Source organism: Telmatherina bonti, assembly GCF_933228915.1.
Source record: "Telmatherina bonti genome assembly, chromosome: 7".
Taxonomy (NCBI): domain Eukaryota; kingdom Metazoa; phylum Chordata; class Actinopteri; order Atheriniformes; family Telmatherinidae; genus Telmatherina; species Telmatherina bonti.
The window spans coordinates 42,041,686-42,060,117 of NC_136625.1; the positions used below are offsets into that span (position 1 = coordinate 42,041,686).

At 46.5% G+C, this 18,432-nt stretch overlaps 1 protein-coding gene across 1 annotated transcript in view; it reads left to right on the forward strand.

Annotated features, from left to right (window-relative positions):
- Positions 1-7,561: 7,561 nt before the first annotated feature.
- LOC306758600 (proenkephalin-A-like) overlaps positions 7,562-18,432 on the forward strand; it is a gene marked incomplete at both ends in the record, with an annotated part of 74,819 nt that continues 63,948 nt past the window's right edge. The window contains 1 exon segment of the mRNA XM_079243928.1: positions 7,562-7,682. Within this exon segment, the coding sequence (XP_079100054.1) occupies positions 7,562-7,682 (121 nt within the window).

Sequence of the window (18,432 nt, forward strand, 5' to 3'; positions counted from 1 at the left end):
TCCCTGAGCCGGGTTCTGCCGGAGGTTTTCTTCCTGTTAAAGGGGAGTTTTTTCCTTCCCACTGTCGCCTCGTGCAGCTCAGGATGGAGGATTGGATCCAAGTCATGACTCGATGCAATCAGATGGTTTTATTACAGGATATGTATGGATTGGCTCGGACTGATGTGTATGTAAAGTGTAGTATGTAAAGCTGGGTGAAGCACATGATGAAATACATTTTTACTAAAGGTACCTTTACAAACACATTAACAGCTTCTTGCCTTCCTGCAGAAAAGACTCCTTTAGATGGATCTGCCCCAAACGTACACAAATATGGTCACCATAGATATGACATCATTGCTGAATTCACACAGGAATTTAAGACCTTCACATGTTGAAAATCTTCACTGATGCCTTATATTTCTGTCCACTAATTACTATTTGGTTAATACATGAAATATAGCAATAATAACAACAACAACAACAATTATAATAAAAATAATAACAATTTCACTAACAATAATGATAATGACAAGAATAATAATTAAGGGTAGCTTAGATAAGTAATGAAGATGATCGCACTGGGAAAGTTTTGATGATGTATGGAATGTGTTAATTATGTACCCAATTTACCCAGACAGTCGTACTATTGTGTTATGGTTAATGGTTAATCTAACTTAATATCTGGAATCTACCACCTGTCATAGCTGGATCTGAATAATGCATATGCTCAATCAACAAGGAACCTATGCACTGATGAAGACTTGTATAGTTGGTGTGTTGATGCATCTAAACAAACAAACAAAAAATTTCACCTTCATCCATGTACCTTAAAAAGCTTTATTCGTTTGTTCCTCTATCTGTCGTGTTTTTCATATACCAGATGTCTGCAGACCCTGACAAAGTGCAGAATTTGCATCTTGTCTGCAACATCTAAACTGATTCAGTGGCTTTGAATATAACTGAAAGCTTCACCTTCAAGTTTAGTTTTTCCATTTTAAAAAAGGCATTTGTCTTTTATTGTTGTTTTGAATAGATTTAGTTTCAATAGAGCTGAAATTAGTTTGTTTTTTCTTGTTGTGTCACAGCTTTTCAAGAAGTGGGTGAAAATCGACAAGGAGATCTTGATGAAGATGACCTTGCATATTTAAAGTCTCATAAGTGATGACGGATCGGTGCGGCGTCTGCAGTAATGCGGACTCTGCGCCGGTCTGTCGTGGTGAAGAAGGAGCTGAGCCAGAAGGCGAAGCTCTCGATTTACCAGTCGATCTATGTTCCTACCCTCACCTATGGTCATGAGCTGTGGGTCGTGACCGAAAGAACCAGATCTCGTATACAGGCGGCTGAAATGAGTTTCCTCCGCAGGGTGGCCGGGCTCTCCCTTAGAGATAGGGTGAGGAGCTCGGTCATCCGGGAGGAGATCAGAGTAGAGCCGCTGCTCCTTCGCATCGAGAGGAACCAGTTGAGGTGGCTCGGGCATCTGGTCAGGATGCCTCCTGGACCTCCCTGGTGAGGTGTTCCAGGCACGTCCCTCTGGGAGGAGACCCCGGGGAAGACCCAGGACACGCTGGAGGGATTACATCTCTCGGCTGGCCTGGGAACGCCTCGGGATCCCCCCGCAGAGTTGGCAGATGTGGCTGGGGAGAGGGAAGTCTGGGCTTCCCTGCTTAGGCAGCTGCCCCCGCGACCCGACCCCGGATAAGCGGCAGAAGATGGATGGCTCGATGGAGGGATGGATGGATGGATGGATGGATGGGTGGATGGAGGGATGGATGGAGGGATGGATGATGGATGGATGGATGGATGGATGGATGGGTGGATGGAGGGATGGATGGAGGGATGGATGATGGATGGATGGATGGATGGATGGATGGGTGGATGGAGGGATGGATGGAGGGATGGATGATGGATGGATGGATGGATGGATGGATGGATGGAGGGATGGATGATGGATGGATGGATGGATGCATGGATGGGTGGAAGGATGGATGGATGGATGGATGGATGGATGGGTGGAAGGATGGATGGATGGATGGATGGACAATGAAGAGAAAAGCAAGGAGGCAATGACTTGGTATATTTACCCCTCACCAAAGTGGAGCTCTCCCCAGCTCACCATGGTCATGAACACATGTCAAAAGGCCTTGGATGAGAACGGGAAGAAGGGAATCGAACCCAGGTCAACTCATGTAAGATACTGTGCTGATTTCACAAACTTCAATCCATGTCCTGCAAAAAGCTGCTATGTGGAGGAAGAAAGTGATGTGGGACTATTCTTGCATTTTGTATTCTTCTGTTGATATTGTTTGCTGGTGAGTTATGCTGTTTACTTTCAAATTTATATTTATTTGAATTAATGTTTTTCATTAAGATGTTTGGATTAAAATGGTTTGCTGTACTTGTTCTTGACTAAATGTTCTTGACTCAGAGAATATACGAGAATTCTGACCCTGTACGGGACTGGTATCCTGGCAGGAAAAAATCAACAGATTTGACTTCAATAAATTCTTGAACAACAGATATTACTTGTATTCAGACTGCAAATACAGCAACAGGCCACATCCTGACCCCAGATATGACTGATATACTGGCATTAGAAAGCAACAGATTCTAGAATCTGGAAATATTCTGTCACGATAACTCCAGTATAGAGATACTCTCCAAATAAGGGCCTTGGGTAGTTTCCCATATCTGGGTAAAATCTAAACTACAGATTCTATCTGTATAAAAGTGGTCCCATACTGGAGGCTGAAGTAGGTAGGTAGGTAGATACTTTATTTATCCCCAGGGGGGAAATTCAGGGTGTTCCAAAAGTTCCTTTAAAAAACAGATAAATAGATTAAATGAAAGATTAACATTAAATCTAATTGCAGCTGGAATGAAGGACCTTTTGAACCTCTCAGTCCAGCATGGAAGAGAACTCCGTCTCACACTGCAGCTGCTCCTCTGTCCTGCCAGGGTTTTATGGAGGGGATGTTTTTTACTATCAAAAACACCCTGAAGTTTTCTCCTCATCCTCTGCTCCACCACAGCTCTGAGAGGGTCCAGACTTCTGCCGAGGACAGAACCAGCCATCCTGACCAGTTTGTCCAGATGTTTGCAGTCCTTGTTTGTAATGCTGCTCCTCCAGCAGACACCAGCATAAAACATCACACCAGCGATGACGGTGTGATAGAACATCTGCAGCAGGTCACTGCAGACATCAGAGGACCTGAGCCGCCTGAGGAAGAAAAGGCAACTCTGTCCCTTCCTGTACGCTGCATCTGTGTTGGCTGACCATCCCAACCTCTGGTCCAGAACCACCAGGATAACTGCAGGTCTTCACATTCTCGGTTTCCTCTCCACCAATACAGACTGGCTTTCTGTGTGATGTAGATCTCCTGGAATCCACCACAAGCTCTTTGGTGTTCAGGAGAAGACAGTTCTTGTTAGTCCAGTCTGTGAAGGCCTCTACCAGGTCCCTGTCCACCTCTCACACATGCCACAACAGCTGTCTGAATACATCTGGATGTGGCAGGACTTTGAGTTGTATCTGAAGTCTGAAGTGTAGAGTGTGAAAAGAAAGGGAGCTAAAACAGTCCCATGTGGAACCCCAGTGCTGCACTCCAGAGTTCCAGAAACACTTCTCCCCATCCTGACATATTGTGGTCTTGATGTTAGATAGTCCATAATCCAGGATGTTAGGGAGGGGGCCAGCCCCATATCTAAAAGTTTATCTTTCAGTATGGCAGGCCTGATGGTGTTAAAAGCATTGGAGAGGTTGTAGAACATGATCTTGACATAAGAACCAGGCACTTCTTTACACATTATCAATAAATTCTGAGTTTTATTTTTCAGCTTTGGCTTTATTCCACTCAAAAATTAGTTTTCTAACATCAGTTTAAATGCTAATTTTTAGTGCAAAAGAACAGTTGCAAAACAAGTTACAAGTCAGCATCTGGTGCTCATTGCTGCAGACTAAACACCCTCATTTTTTAGTGAGGCTTTACCTAGCAATTCTTTTTAAGGAAAATTAACGTCTGCTTTCTCAGGTAGGAGAAAAGCACGCTCCAGGCCGATGGCGTCCCAAGCAGTAGAAAATGTACACTCTGAGGGTGTGGATGGTGGTTGTACACAAAGATACCCAGTTGCCAAATTTGACAATACGGGCAGAGTATCCCTCACATTCCACCACCAGGTTACTGGATTCACTGAGGTTAGGGTGGATGACAGATCCCTGTAGTGCTGTATTTCTTTCTGAATTTCCTCTGTAGTGCTTAGAGTATCCTCTTGTCTCCTTTCAACCGCCATGTCCTCGTCAGCAAATAGCCCCTCAAGGGCAGAGAGCTTTGGCTTCTTCTGGAAACAAGAAAAAAAAAGAAAAATAGATAAGCAAAAGACAATCAGCCTTGGTGAATACTTGTATTCCTCCACCACCTCCACCTCCTCTCCCAGGATGGAAACAGTGCTTTGTTTATTCTTCTTCCTCCTGAAATCAACAATCATCTCTTTTGTTTTGCTGCTATTTAATATGAGATGATTGTCACCGCACCATTTAACAAACTGACTGACCAGTTCTCTGTACTCTGCTTCTTGTCCATCCCTGATACACCCCACAACTGCAGAGTCATCAGAGTATTTCTGCAGATGACAGGACTCAGAGTTGGACTGGAAGTCTGAGGTGTACAGAGTGAAGAGGAATGGCCAGAGTACAGTTCCTTGTGGTGCACCAGTGCTGCTGACCTCCATCTCAGACACACAACCTTTCAGTCTCACAAACTGGGGTCTGTTTGTGAGGTAGTCATAGATCCAGGTGGTTGTGGAGGTATCCACCTGGAATTTATGGAGCTTCTCACATAACAAAGCAGGCTGAATGGTATTAAAAGCACTGAGAAATGAAAGAACATGACCCTCAGAGTGCTGCCTGAATGGTCCAGATGAGAGTGTGCTCTCTGGAGCAGGTATATGATGGCATCTTCAACCCCAAGTCCATTACGATATGCAGACTGGAATGGGTCCTGAAAGGTGTTTACTTGCTTGTTGAGGTGAGCCAGTAAGAGTCTCTCCAGGACTTTCATGATGTGAGATGTCAGGGCTACTGGTCTGTAGTCACTTGGTTCAGCTGGTTGTGTTTTTTTAGGCACTGGAACAAGGCAGGAGGTTTTCCACAGCACTGGGACTCTATTTTGTCTCAGACTGGTGTTGAAAAGGTGCTGGAGAATCGGACATAGTTGTTCTGAGCAGGTCTTGAGAACTCTGGGACTGACACCATCTGGACCTGCAGCCTTGTTCTGGTTCAGTTTCTCAAGTTGCTTCTTAACCTGATTGCAGGAGACAAACAAGGTGGAGGTCTCAGGATGTCCTGATGTGGAGGGAGATGAAGCTGTGTTCTGGTCCATGACTGAGCTGCAGGGTGACAGATTGGAGGCGTGACAGGAAAGCAGTGGGCTTATGGAGGGTGTGTGGTCTGTTGGGCTGGAGGTAGGGGGTGAACTGAACCTGTTGAAGAATATGTTCAGCTCATTAGCTCTGTCCAGACCTCCATCAGGCTGGTCCCCCTTTAACTTGAAGCCGGTGATCTTCTTCATTCCAGACCACACATCCCTCAGGTTATTCTGCTGGAGCTGACTTTCTAACTTCTTCCTGTAGTCCTCCTTGCACTTCTTAGTTTGGGTTTTAAGTTGTTTTTGTGTTGCCCTCAATAACTCCCTGTCTCCATCCCTGAAGGCTTTCTTTTTGATGTTCAGCAGCTTTTTCAGGTCACTGGTGATCCAGGGTTTGTTATTGGGGAAGCACCTCACTGTTCTTGTTGGGACGATGCTGTCCACACAGAAGTTTATGTAATCTGTCATATTTGTCATATTTGCATAAAATAAGTCCAACATCTTATTTTCTCTGGTGGAGCAGCTGACAAACTGCTGGAATGTTGGTAGAGTTGCAGAGAGGGAGACGTTGTTGAAGTCTCCGGAGATCGCCATGAATGAGTTTGGATGCTGTGTTTGTAGCCGAGCAACGACGGAGCTGATGACGTCACAGGCTGTGTCTGGTGCGGTACCAGGTATTATATAAACCGCTACCAGAATAACACAGGTAAACTCTCTGGGTAAATAATATGGACGGAAGCTCACAGCTAACAGTTCCATGTCCCTTGTGCATATCTTCTCCTTGACAGTAACATGTCCAGGATGACACCAACGCTGGTTAACCAGCACTGCAATTCCACCACCCTTTAGCTTTCCGCTGTGTTGTCTACTGCGGTCTGCACGGACCGTTTTAAAGCCCGGTACAGACACATTACAGTCAGGGATGTGTTCATGCAGCCATGTCTCGGTGAAGCACATAATACTGCACTCTCTGTATTCTTTCTGAGACCTTGTTAGCATCTCGAGCTCGTCCGTTTTGTTAGCTAGCGATCTCACATTACCCATGACGACGGTCGGGGGAAATGGTTTAAATCTCCATCACTTTCTCCTCTGTCTCACTCCCACTCTGCATCCTGTTCTCTCTCTTTTCAACTCCATCAGGATTTGATGTGTTGTTTCGCTGATAATCCTGATTTGGGAGAGTTTAATCAGTTGATCCTGATTGTAAACAAGTCTTTCGTTGCCATGGAGACTCATCATAACAAGCCTTGAAAGAGCGAAAATATGAAGAAAAATCTCCCTTGCAGCACACCCTCCGAACCAGCATGAAATCCTCAGAAAAAAGACCTAATTTAAGCTAATATCTATATTAGAAGAATTTGTACTTTAAAGAAACCAAGATAGCAAATCAGCGCTACTACAATTTGCTGACATCAGACGGCACAATCTAGAATTATTTTATTTTTTTATTTATTTATCAAGTTTTGTCCCAGCTTGTTGATATAATAATCTGATTCAGATGCTGTGACAAGAAACATAAAAAACCTGCAGGACAGTAGCCCTCCAGGACCAACTTTGGACACCTCTGAGCTTGTGTTTCCAGCTAGGTTATCGGCCTTTGGTGGGTCTTGTATTTTTGGAGGAAAGAATTAGCTGTGATCCCTCAGCACTCAGGCTCAGGTTGGGTTGATTAGCAATCAGTTTCTAACATTTCATATTTTTATGTTTCAAACTAAATTGACCAAATTTCCAAATCCCAATTATAACCTTGGTGCATTTTCATGTAAAACAAATGTCTTTGTGTACTGTGTCCTCATTTTTATATTTTTAGCTTTTATTACTAAATTTAAGTACAGCACATCTCATGCTCTGTGATAGGATAGACCCCAGCTTCCCGAAACCCCTGAACTGGACAAAGTTGATAAGTAAATGTATGTATGGATAAATGAATAGGCATAAACTGCAGCTCATGAACATTTCCTGAAGTTTGCAAAAACAAGTGAATCATCCGTACACCTGTAAATGGCAAACACATTAATATGCTGTCTGAAAGAAGATAAACTGCGATCTATTAGTTACAAGATCAAGAGCAATGACCTCCAACAGTGGTATCAGCCAGTGCTCGATGTTCCAGACTGGCTACATCCTCAGCTTGGACCTTCACAGAAACTAAGGATTTTTTCAGTCCTCACTGTGGCAGGCTTGCCCTAACTCCTCTGACTACCTGTCCCTTCTGCGAGATGTTCCCCCTGGAGGAGAAGCAGCACCGTGGGGAGTTTTTCAACATTGCAGCCGAGGATGACCTTACCACTGCTGGGTATTCCCTGGAAAAGGTTCTCGAGCTGTTTAGCATGGGGCAGAGTCGGACAGCTTCACGCCCCACTATGGATCCAACAACTCTAGCCCTGCTTTGCCCTTATTGTCGGAAAACACTGAGCTGCCTGAGTCTGAAGATGTCCTGGACGTCCATCCTGCTCTGTCCAAGGTCCCATTTTCTGTGTTAACCAACCTTCCTGTAATTGGACAGCTACTACAGGAGCTTCCAGCCATCAATGAGAAGGCAACCGCCTTTAAGAATCTGATGGTCCTGCTAGCACAGAGTCTGCCCACCCAGATGATTTGGCTGGCAGGTTTACTGCAGAACATGCTGGCTGTAAACCAGCCAGCATGTTCTGCAGTAAACCTGCCAGCATGCATTATAGAGGCAATTCCTTGCATTTTTATCAGAGTTGTTCTGTCTATATGGACAATCATTTGTACTTTTTTTGTCTTCTCATTGGTTGCTGGAATGTGCTGTTATGATGCTCATTAATGGGACATCTCATGTAACATCTATAACGTTCCAAACGGAGACATTTGACTTATTCTGTAAACCAGGAGCAGAGATTTAAATCTGATGCTCTGAAACTGGAAACCAGTAAAGTGTGACTGAGCAGAGAAGTGACATGAAACAGTTTGAGTAGGTTGAAGACCAGACGTGCTGCTGGTTCCGGATCATCTGCAGAGGTTTGATCGAGATTCCAGGCAGCAGGCGTAGGAACAAGTGTGATAGAGTGGAGCTTCACACGTATCTGCAGAGGTAATGAAGGATTGGCTGGACAGACAATGAGCTGTGTCTTGGACAGATGGAGCTGAAGGTGGCGATCTTTCATCCATGCAGAGATATCAACAAGGCAAGCTGATATTCTCAGAGAAACGTTGTGTCGTCTGGTGGGAAGGAAGGAAAAAGCTGAGTGTCATCTGCATAGCAGTGGTAGGAGAAGCCATGAGAACTTCTAACTGCACCGAGTGAGGAGGTGGATAGTGGAAAGAGAAGAGGGCCGAGCACCGATCCCTGAGGCTCCCCTGTTTTCATGTGATCTGGACACTTCTCCTCACCAGGATACTCTGAAGGATCTTCCTGAGAGGTAGGACGTGGACCACGAGAGGACAGATCCAGAGATGCCGAGCTCAGAGAGTGGAGAGGAGAATCTGATGGTTGGCTGGGTCACAAGCAGCAGACAGGTCCAGCAGGACCAGGACTGACCAGTGGATCTGGTCCAGCAGGACCAGGACTGATCAGTGGATCTGGTCCAGCAGGACCAAGACTGATCAGTGGATCTGGTCCAGCAGGAAAAGGACTGACCAGTGGATCTGGTCCAGCAGGACCAGGACTTAGGACTGACCAGTGGATCTGGTCCAGCAGGACCAGGACTTAGGATAGACCAGTGGATCTGGTCCAGCAGGACCAGGACTGAGGAATGACTGCGGGATCTGGTCCAGCAGGATCAGGACTGAGGAATGACTGGGGGATCTGGTCCAGCAGTATGATTGGTTGGACGGAGCTCTGAAGGTTCTGATTGGTCCAGAACTAACGTACCTTTGATGAGTTATTGTTCCAGAAAAGCTGAAGCTGTGAATTTCTTCCTAACTTCGCCTGTGGAAGTCTGCTGTGGAAGAAGTCTCCTGTGGAAGTCTCCTGTGGAAGTCTCCTGTGGAAGAAATCTCTTGTGGAAGTCTCCTGTGGAAGTCTCCTGTGGAAGTCTCCTGTGGAAGAAGTCTCCTGTGTAAGTCTCCTGTGGAAGAAGTCTCCTGTGGAAGTCTAATGTGGAAGAAGTCTCCTGTGGAAGAAGTCTCCTGTGGAAGTCTAATGTGGAAGAAGTCTCCTGTGGAAGAAGTCTCCTGTGGAAGTCTAATGTGGAAGAAGTCTCCTGTGGAAGTCTAATGTGGAAGAAGTCTCCTATGGAAGAAGTCTCCTGTGTAAGTCTCCTGTGGAAGAAGTCTCCTGTGGAAGTCTAATGTGGAAGAAGTCTCCTGTGGAAGAAGTCTCCTGTGGAAGTCTAATGTGGAAGAAGTCTCCTGTGGAAGAAGTCTCCTGTGGAAGTCTAATGTGGAAGAAGTCTCATGTGGAAGAAGTATCCTGTGGAAGAAGTCTCCTGTGGAAGTCTCCTTTACAATACGTCTCCTTTGGAAGTCTCCTGTGGAAGAAGTCTCCTGTGGACGTCTAATGTGGAAAAAGTCTCCTATGGAAGTATCGTATGGAAGAAGTCTCCTGTGGAAGTCTCCTGTGGAAGAAGTCTCCTGTGGAAGTCTCCAGTGGAAGTCGCCCTTACAAGACGTCTCCTTTGGAAATCTCCTGTGGAAAAAGTATCCTGTGGAAGACTCCTGTGGAAGAAGTCTCCTGTGGAAGTCTCCTGTGGAAGTCTAGTGTGGAAAAAGTCTCCTGTGGATATATCCTATGGAAGAAGTCTTTTGTGGAAGTCTTATGTGGAAGAAGTCTCCTGTGGAAGAAATCTCCTGTGGAAGAAGTCTAATGTGGAAGTAGTCTCCTTTGGAAGTCTCCCGTGGAAAAAGTCTCCTGTGGAAGTCTCCTGTGGAAAAAGTATCCTGTGGAAGTAGTATACTGTGGAAGTCTCCTGTGGAAGAAGTCTCCTGTGGAAGTCTCCTGTGGAAGAAATCTCCTGTGGAAGAATTCTCCTGTGGAAGTCTCCTGTGGAAGAAGTCTCCTGTGGAAGTCTAATATGGAAAAAGTCTCCTGTGGAAGTCTCCTGTGGAAGTCTCCTGTGGAAGAAGTCTCATGTGGAAGAAGTATCCTGTGGAAGAAGTCTCCTGTGGAAGTCTCCTGTGGAAGAAGTCTCCTGTGGAAGTCTCCTGTGGAAGAAGTCTCTTGTGGAAGTCACCTGTGGAAGTCTCCTGTGGAAGAATTCTCTTGTGGAAGTCTCCTGTGGAAGTCTCCTGTGGAAGAAGTCTCTTGTGGAAGTCTCCTGCGGAAGAAGTCTCCTGTGGAAGTCTGCTGTGGATGTTTCCTGTGGAAGAATTCTCCTGTGGAAGAAGTCTTCTGTGGAAGAAGTCTCCTGTGGAAGTCTCCTGTTGAAAAAGTCTCCTGTGGAAGTCTACTGTGGAAAAAGTCTCCTGTGGAAGTATCCTATGGAAGAAGTCTGTTGTGGAAGTCTTATGTGGAAGAAGTCTCCTGTGGAAGAAGTCTAATGTGGAAGAAGTCTAATGTGGAAGAAGTCTCCTTTGGAAGTCTCCCGTGGAAAAAGTATCATGTGGAAGAAGTCTCCTGTGGAAGTCTCCTGTGGAAGAAGTCTCCTGTGGAAATCTCCTTTACAATACGTCTCCTTTGGAAGTCTCCTGTGGAAAAAGTATCCTGTGGAAGACTCCTGTGGAAGAAGTCTCCTGTGGACGTTTAATGTGGAAAAAGTCTCCTGTTGAAGTATCGTATGGAAGAAGTCTCCTGTGCAAGTCTCCTGTGGAAGAAGTCTCCTGTGGAAGTAATCTCCTGTGGAAGTCTCCAGTGGAAGTCTCCTTTACAAGACGTCTCCTTTGGAAATCTCCTGTGGAAAAAGTATCCTGTGGAAGATTCCTGTGGAAGTAGTCTCCTGTGGAAGTCTCCTGTGGAAGAAGTCTCCTGTGGACGTCTAATGTGGAAAAAGTCTCCTGTGAGAAGTCTCCTGTGGAAGTCTCCAGTGGAAGTCTCCTTTACAAGACGTCTCATTTGGAAATCTCCTGTGGAAAAAGTATCCTGTGGAAGACTCCTGTGGAAGAAGTCTCCTGTGGAAGTCTCCTGTGGAAGAAGTCTCTTGTGGAAGTCTCCTGTGGAAGTCTCCTGTGGAAGAAGTCTCCTGTGGAAGTCTGCTGTGGATGTTTCCTGTGGAAGAAGTCTCCTGTGGAAGAAGTCTCCTGTGGAAGAAGTCTCCTGTGGAAGTCTCCTGTGGAAAAAGTATCCTGTGGAAGAAGTCTCCTGTGGAAGTCTCCTGTGGAAGAAGTCTCTTCTGGAAGTCTCCTGTGGAAGAAGTCTCCTGTGGAAGTCTGCTGTGGATGTTTCCTGTGGAAGAAGTCTCCTGTTGAAGAAATTTTCTGTGGAAGTCTGCTTTGGAAGAAGTCTTATGTGGAAGAAGTCTCCTGTGTAAGAAGTCTCCTGTGGAAGTCTGCTGTGGATGTTTCCTGTGGAACAAGTCTCCTGTGGAAGAAGTCTTCTGTGGAAGTCTCCTGTGGAAGAAGTCTCTTGTGGAAGTCTCCTGTGGAAGAAGTCTCCTGTGGAAGAAGTCTCCTGTGAAAGTCTGCTGTGGATGTTTCCTGTGGAAGAAGTCTCCTGTGGAAGAACTCTCCTGTGGAAGTCTCCTGTGGAAAAAGTATCCTGTGGAAGAAGTCTCCTGTGGAAGTCTGCTGTGGATGTTTCCTGTGGAAGAAGTCTCCTGTGGAAGTCTGCTGTGGATGTTTCCTGTGGAAGAAGTCTCCTGTTGAAGAAGTTTTCTGTGGAAGTCTGCTTTGGAAGAAGTCTCCTGTGGAAGAAGTCTTATGTGGAAGAAGTCTCCTGTGGAAGAAGTCTCCTGTGGAAGTCTGCTGTGGATGTTTCCTGTGGAAGAAGTCTCCTGTGGAAGTCTGCTGTGGATGTTTCCTGTGGAAGAAGTCTCTTGTGGAAGTCTGCTGTGGATGTTTCCTGTGGAAGTCTCCTGTGGAAGAAATCTCCTGTGGAAGAAGTTTCCTGTGGAAGAAGTTTCTTGTGGAAGAAGTTTCCTGTGGAAGTCTGCTGTGGATGTTTCCTGTGGAAGTCTCCTGTGGAAGAAATCTCCTGTGGAAGAAGTCTCCTGTAGAAGAAGTTTCCTGTGGAAGTCTAATGTGGAAAAAGTCTTCTGTGGAAGTCTCCTGTGGAAGTCTCACGTGGAAGATGTCTCCTGCTGAAGTCTCCTGTGGAAGAAGTCTCCTGTGGAAGTCTGCTGTGGAAGAAGTCTCCTGTGGAAGTGTCCTGTGGAAGAAGTCACTTGTGGAAGTCTCCTGTGGAAGAAGTCTCCTGTGGAAGTCTCCTGTGGAAGAAGTCTCGTGTGGAAGTCTCCTGTGGAAGAAGTCTCTTGTGGAAGTCTCCTGCTGAAGTCTCCTGTTTAAGAGGTCTCCTGTGGAAGTCTGCTGTGGAAGAAGTCTCCTGTGGAAGTCTCCTGTGGAAGTCTCCTGTGGAAGTCTCCTGTGGAAGAAGTCTCTTGTGGAAGTCTCCTGCTGAAGTCTCCTGTTTAAGAGGTCTCCTGTAGAAGTCTGCTGTGGATGTTTCCTGTGGAAGAAGTCTCCTGTGGATGAAGTCTTCTGTGGATGAAGTCTCCTGTGGAAGAAGTCTCCTGTGGAAGTCTCCTGTGGAAGAAGTCTGCTGTGGAAGAAGTCTCCTGCTGAAGTCTCCTGTTTAAGAAGTCTAATGTGGAAAAAGTCTCCTGTGGAAGAAGTCTCCTGCTGAAGTCTCCTGTTTAAGAAGTCTCCTGTTGAAGTCTGCTGTGGATGTTTCCTGTGGAAGAAGTCTCCTGTGGAAGAAGTATTTTGTGGAAGAAGTCTCCTGTGGAAGTCTCCTGTGGAAGTCTCAGGTGGAAGTCTCCTGTGGAAGAAGTCTCCTGTGGAAGTCTCCTTTGGAAGAAGTCTCATGTGGAAGAAGTATCCTGTGGAAGTCTCCTGTTGAAGTCTCCTGTGGAAGAAGTCTCCTGTGGAAGTGTCCTGTGGAAGAAGTCACTTGTGGAAGTCTCCTGTGGAAGAAGTCTCCTGTGGAAGTCTCCTGTGGAAGAAGTCTCGTGTGGAAGTCTCCTGTGGAAGAAGTCTCTTGTGGAAGTCTCCTGCTGAAGTCTCCTGTTTAAGCGGTCTCCTGTGGAAGTCTGCTGTGGAAGAAGTCTCCTGTGGAAGTCTCCTGTGGAAGAAGTCTCCTGTGGAAGTCTCCTGTGGAAGAAGTCTCTTGTGGAAGTCTCCTGCTGAAGTCTCCTGTTTAAGAGGTCTCCTGTGGAAGTCTGCTGTGGATGTTTCCTGTGGAAGAAGTCTCCTGTGGATGAAGTCTTCTGTGGAAGAAGTCTCCTGTGGAAGAAGTCTCCTGTGGAAGAAGTCTTCTGTGGAAGTCTCCTGTGGAAGTCTCCTGTGGAAGAAGTCTCTTGTGGAAGTCTCCTGCTGAAGTCTCCTGTTTAAGAGGTCTCCTGTGGTAGTCTGCTGTGGATGTTTCCTGTGGAAGAAGTCTCCTGTGGATGAAGTCTTCTGTGGATGAAGTCTCCTGTGGAAGAAGTCTCCTGTGGAAGAAGTCTTCTGTGGAAGTCTCCTGTGGAAGTCTCCTGTGGAAGTCTCCTGTGGAAGAAGTCTCCTGTGGAAGAAGTCTCCTGTGGAAGTCTCCTCTGGAAGAAGTCTCTTGCGGAAGAAGTCTCCTGTGGAAGTCTAATGTGGAAAAAGTCTCCTGTGGAAGAAGTCTCCTGCTGAAGTCTCCTGTTTAAGAAGTCTAATGTGGAAAAAGTCTCCTGTGGAAGAAGTCTCCTGCTGAAGTCTCCTGTTTAAGAAGTCTCCTGTTGAAGTCTGCTGTGGATGTTTCCTGTGGAAGAAGTCTCCTGTGGAAGAAGTATTTTGTGGAAGAAGTCTCCTGTGGAAGTCTCCTGTGGAAGTCTCAGGTGGAAGTCTCCTGTGGAAGAAGTCTCCTGTGGAAGTCTCCTTTGGAAGAAGTCTCATGTGGAAGAAGTATCCTGTGGAAGTCTCCTGTTGAAGTCTCCTGTGGAAGAAGTCTCCTGTGGAAGTCTCCTGTGGAAGAAGTCTCTTGTGGAAGTCACCTGTGGAAGTCTCCTGTGGAAGAAATCTCTTGTGGAAGTCTCCTGTGGAAGTCTCCTGTGGAAGAAGTCTCTTGTGGAAGTCTCCTGTGGAAGAAGTCTCCTGTGGAAGTCTCCTGTGGAAAAAGTCTCCTGTGGAAGTATCCTATGGAAGAAGTCTGTTGTGGAAGTCTCATGTGGAAGAAGTCTCCTGTGGAAGAAATCTCCTGTGGAAGAAGTCTAATGTGGAAGAAGTCTCCTTTGGAAGTCACCCGTGGAAAAAGTATCATGTGGAAGAAGTCTCCTGTGGAAGATGTCTTATGTGGAAGACGTCTCCTGTGGAAGAAGTCTCCTGTGGAAGAAGTCTCCTATGGAAGTTTGCTGTGGATGTTTCATGTGGAAGAAGTCTCCTGTGGAAGTCTCCTGTGGAAGAAGTCTCCTGTGGAAGTCTCCTGTGGAAGAAGTCTCTTGTGGAAGTCTCCTGTGGAAGTCTCCTGTGGAAGTCTCCTGTGGAAGAAGTCTCCTGTGGAAGAAGTCTCCTGTGGAAGTCTCCTGTGGAAGAAGTCTCCTGTGGAAGTCTCCTGTGGAAGAAGTCTCCTGTGGAAGCAGTCTCTTGTGGAAGTCTCCTGTGGAAGAAGTCTCCTGTGGAAGTTTGCTGTGGATGTTTCATGTGGAAGAAGTCTCCTGTTGAAGTCTCCTGTGGAAGAATTCTCCTGTGGAAGTCTCCTGTGGAAGAAGTCTCCTGTGGAAGTCTCCTGTGGAAGTCTCAGGAGAAGTCTCCTGTGGAAGAAGACTCTTGTGGAAGTCTCCTGTGGAAGAAGTCTCCTGTGGAAGTCTCCTGTGGAAGAAGTCTCCTGTGGAAGTCTCCTGTGGAAGTCTAATTTGGAAAAAGTCTCCTGTGGAAATCACCTGTGGAAAAAGTCTCCTGTGGAAGTCTAATGTGGAAGTATCCTATGGAGGAAGTCTCTTGTGGAAGTCTCCTGTGGATGGCTCCTATGGAAGAAGTCTCCTGTGGAAGAAGTCGCCTGTGGAAGGCTCCTGTGGAAAAAGTCTTATGTGGAAGAAGTCTTATGTGGAAGAAGTCTCCTGTGGAAGTCTCAGGTGGAAGAAGTCTCCTGTGGAATAAGTCTTCTTTGGAAGTCTCCTGTGGAAGTCTCCTATGGAAGTCTCCTGTGGAAGTCTCCTGTGGAAGTCTCAGGTGGAAGTCTCCTGTGGAAGAAGTCTCCTGTGGAAGTCTCCTTTGGAAGAAGTCTCATGTGGAAGAAGTCTCCTGTGGAAGTGTCCTGTGGAAGAAGTCACTTGTGGAAGTCTCCTGTGGAAGAAGTCTCTTGTGGAAGTCTCCTGCTGAAGTCTCCTGTTTAAGCGGTCTCCTGTGGAAGTCTGCTGTGGAAGAAGTCTCCTGTGGAAGTCTCCTGTGGAAGAAGTCTCCTGTGGAAGTCTCCTGTGGAAGAAGTCTCTTGTGGAAGTCTCCTGCTGAAGTCTCCTGTTTAAGAGGTCTCCTGTGGAAGTCTGCTGTGGATGTTTCCTGTGGAAGAAGTCTCCTGTGGATGAAGTCTTCTGTGGAAGAAGTCTCCTGTGGAAGAAGTCTCCTGTGGAAGAAGTCTTCTGTGGAAGTCTCCTGTGGAAGTCTCCTGTGGAAGAAGTCTCTTGTGGAAGTCTCCTGCTGAAGTCTCCTGTTTAAGAGGTCTCCTGTGGTAGTCTGCTGTGGATGTTTCCTGTGGAAGAAGTCTCCTGTGGATGAAGTCTTCTGTGGGTGAAGTCTCCTGTGGAAGAAGTCTCCTGTGGAAGAAGTCTTCTGTGGAAGTCTCCTGTGGAAGTCTCCTGTGGAAGTCTCCTGTGGAAGAAGTCTCCTGTGGAAGAAGTCTCCTGTGGAAGTCTCCTCTGGAAGAAGTCTCTTGCGGAAGAAGTCTCCTGTGGAAGTCTAATGTGGAAAAAGTCTCCTGTGGAAGAAGTCTCCTGCTGAAGTCTCCTGTTTAAGAAGTCTAATGTGGAAAAAGTCTCCTGTGGAAGAAGTCTCCTGCTGAAGTCTCCTGTTTAAGAAGTCTCCTGTTGAAGTCTGCTGTGGATGTTTCCTGTGGAAGAAGTCTCCTGTGGAAGAAGTATTTTGTGGAAGAAGTCTCCTGTGGAAGTCTCCTGTGGAAGTCTCAGGTGGAAGTCTCCTGTGGAAGAAGTCTCCTGTGGAAGTCTCCTTTGGAAGAAGTCTCATGTGGAAGAAGTATCCTGTGGAAGTCTCCTGTTGAAGTCTCCTGTGGAAGAAGTCTCCTGTGGAAGTCTCCTGTGGAAGAAGTCTCTTGTGGAAGTCACCTGTGGAAGTCTCCTGTGGAAGAAATCTCTTGTGGAAGTCTCCTGTGGAAGTCTCCTGTGGAAGAAGTCTCTTGTGGAAGTCTCCTGTGGAAGAAGTCTCCTGTGGAAGTCTCCTGTGGAAAAAGTCTCCTGTGGAAGTATCCTATGGAAGAAGTCTGTTGTGGAAGTCTCATGTGGAAGAAGTCTCCTGTGGAAGAAATCTCCTGTGGAAGAAGTCTAATGTGGAAGAAGTCTCCTTTGGAAGTCACCCGTGGAAAAAGTATCATGTGGAAGAAGTCTCCTGTGGAAGATGTCTTATGTGGAAGACGTCTCCTGTGGAAGAAGTCTCCTGTGGAAGAAGTCTCCTATGGAAGTTTGCTGTGGATGTTTCATGTGGAAGAAGTCTCCTGTGGAAGTCTCCTGTGGAAGAAGTCTCCTGTGGAAGTCTCCTGTGGAAGAAGTCTCTTGTGGAAGTCTCCTGTGGAAGTCTCCTGTGGAAGTCTCCTGTGGAAGAAGTCTCCTGTGGAAGAAGTCTCCTGTGGAAGTCTCCTGTGGAAGAAGTCTCCTGTGGAAGTCTCCTGTGGAAGAAGTCTCCTGTGGAAGCAGTCTCTTGTGGAAGTCTCCTGTGGAAGAAGTCTCCTGTGGAAGTTTGCTGTGGATGTTTCATGTGGAAGAAGTCTCCTGTTGAAGTCTCCTGTGGAAGAAGTCTCCTGTGGAAGAATTCTCCTGTGGAAGTCTCCTGTGGAAGAAGTCTCCTGTGGAAGTCTCCTGTGGAAGTCTCAGGAGAAGTCTCCTGTGGAAGAAGACTCTTGTGGAAGTCTCCTGTGGAAGAAGTCTCCTGTGGAAGTCTCCTGTGGAAGAAGTCTCCTGTGGAAGTCTCCTGTGGAAGTCTAATTTGGAAAAAGTCTCCTGTGGAAATCACCTGTGGAAAAAGTCTCCTGTGGAAGTCTAATGTGGAAGTATCCTATGGAGGAAGTCTCTTGTGGAAGTCTCCTGTGGATGGCTCCTATGGAAGAAGTCTCCTGTGGAAGAAGTCGCCTGTGGAAGGCTCCTGTGGAAAAAGTCTTATGTGGAAGAAGTCTTATGTGGAAGAAGTCTCCTGTGGAAGTCTCAGGTGGAAGAAGTCTCCTGTGGAATAAGTCTTCTTTGGAAGTCTCCTGTGGAAGTCTCCTATGGAAGTCTCCTGTGGAAGAAGTCTCCTGTGGAATTCTCCTATGGAAGAAGTATTTTGTGGAAGAAGTCTCCTGTGGAAAAAGTTTCCTGTGGAAGAAGTCTCCTGTGGAAGTCTCAGGTGGAAGATGTCTCCTGCTGAAGTCTCCTGTGGAAGAAGTCTCCTGTGGAATAAGTCTCCTGTGGAAGTCTCCTGTGGAAGTCTCCTGTGGAAGAAGTCTCCTGTGGAAGTTTGCTGTGGATGTTTCATGTGGAAGTTTGCTGTGGATGTTTCATGTGGAAGAAGTCTCCTGTGGAAGAATTCTCCTGTGGAAGTCTCCTGTGGAAGAAGTCTCCTGTGGAAGTCTCCTGTGGAAGTCTCAGGTGGAAGTCTCCTGTGGAAGAAGTCTCCTGTGGAAGAAGACTCTTGTGGAAGTCTCCTGTGGAAGAAGTCTCCTGTGGAATAAGTCTCCTGTGGAAGTCTCCTGTGGAAGAAGTCTCCTGTGGAAGTCTAATTTGGAAAAAGTCTCCTGTGGAAATCACCTGTGGAAGAAGTCTCCTGTGGAAGTCTAATGTGGAAGTATCCTATGGAGGAAGTCTCTTGTGGAAGTCTCCTGTAGACTTCTCCTATGGAAGAAGTCTCCTGTGGAAGAAGTCTCCTGTGGAAGGCT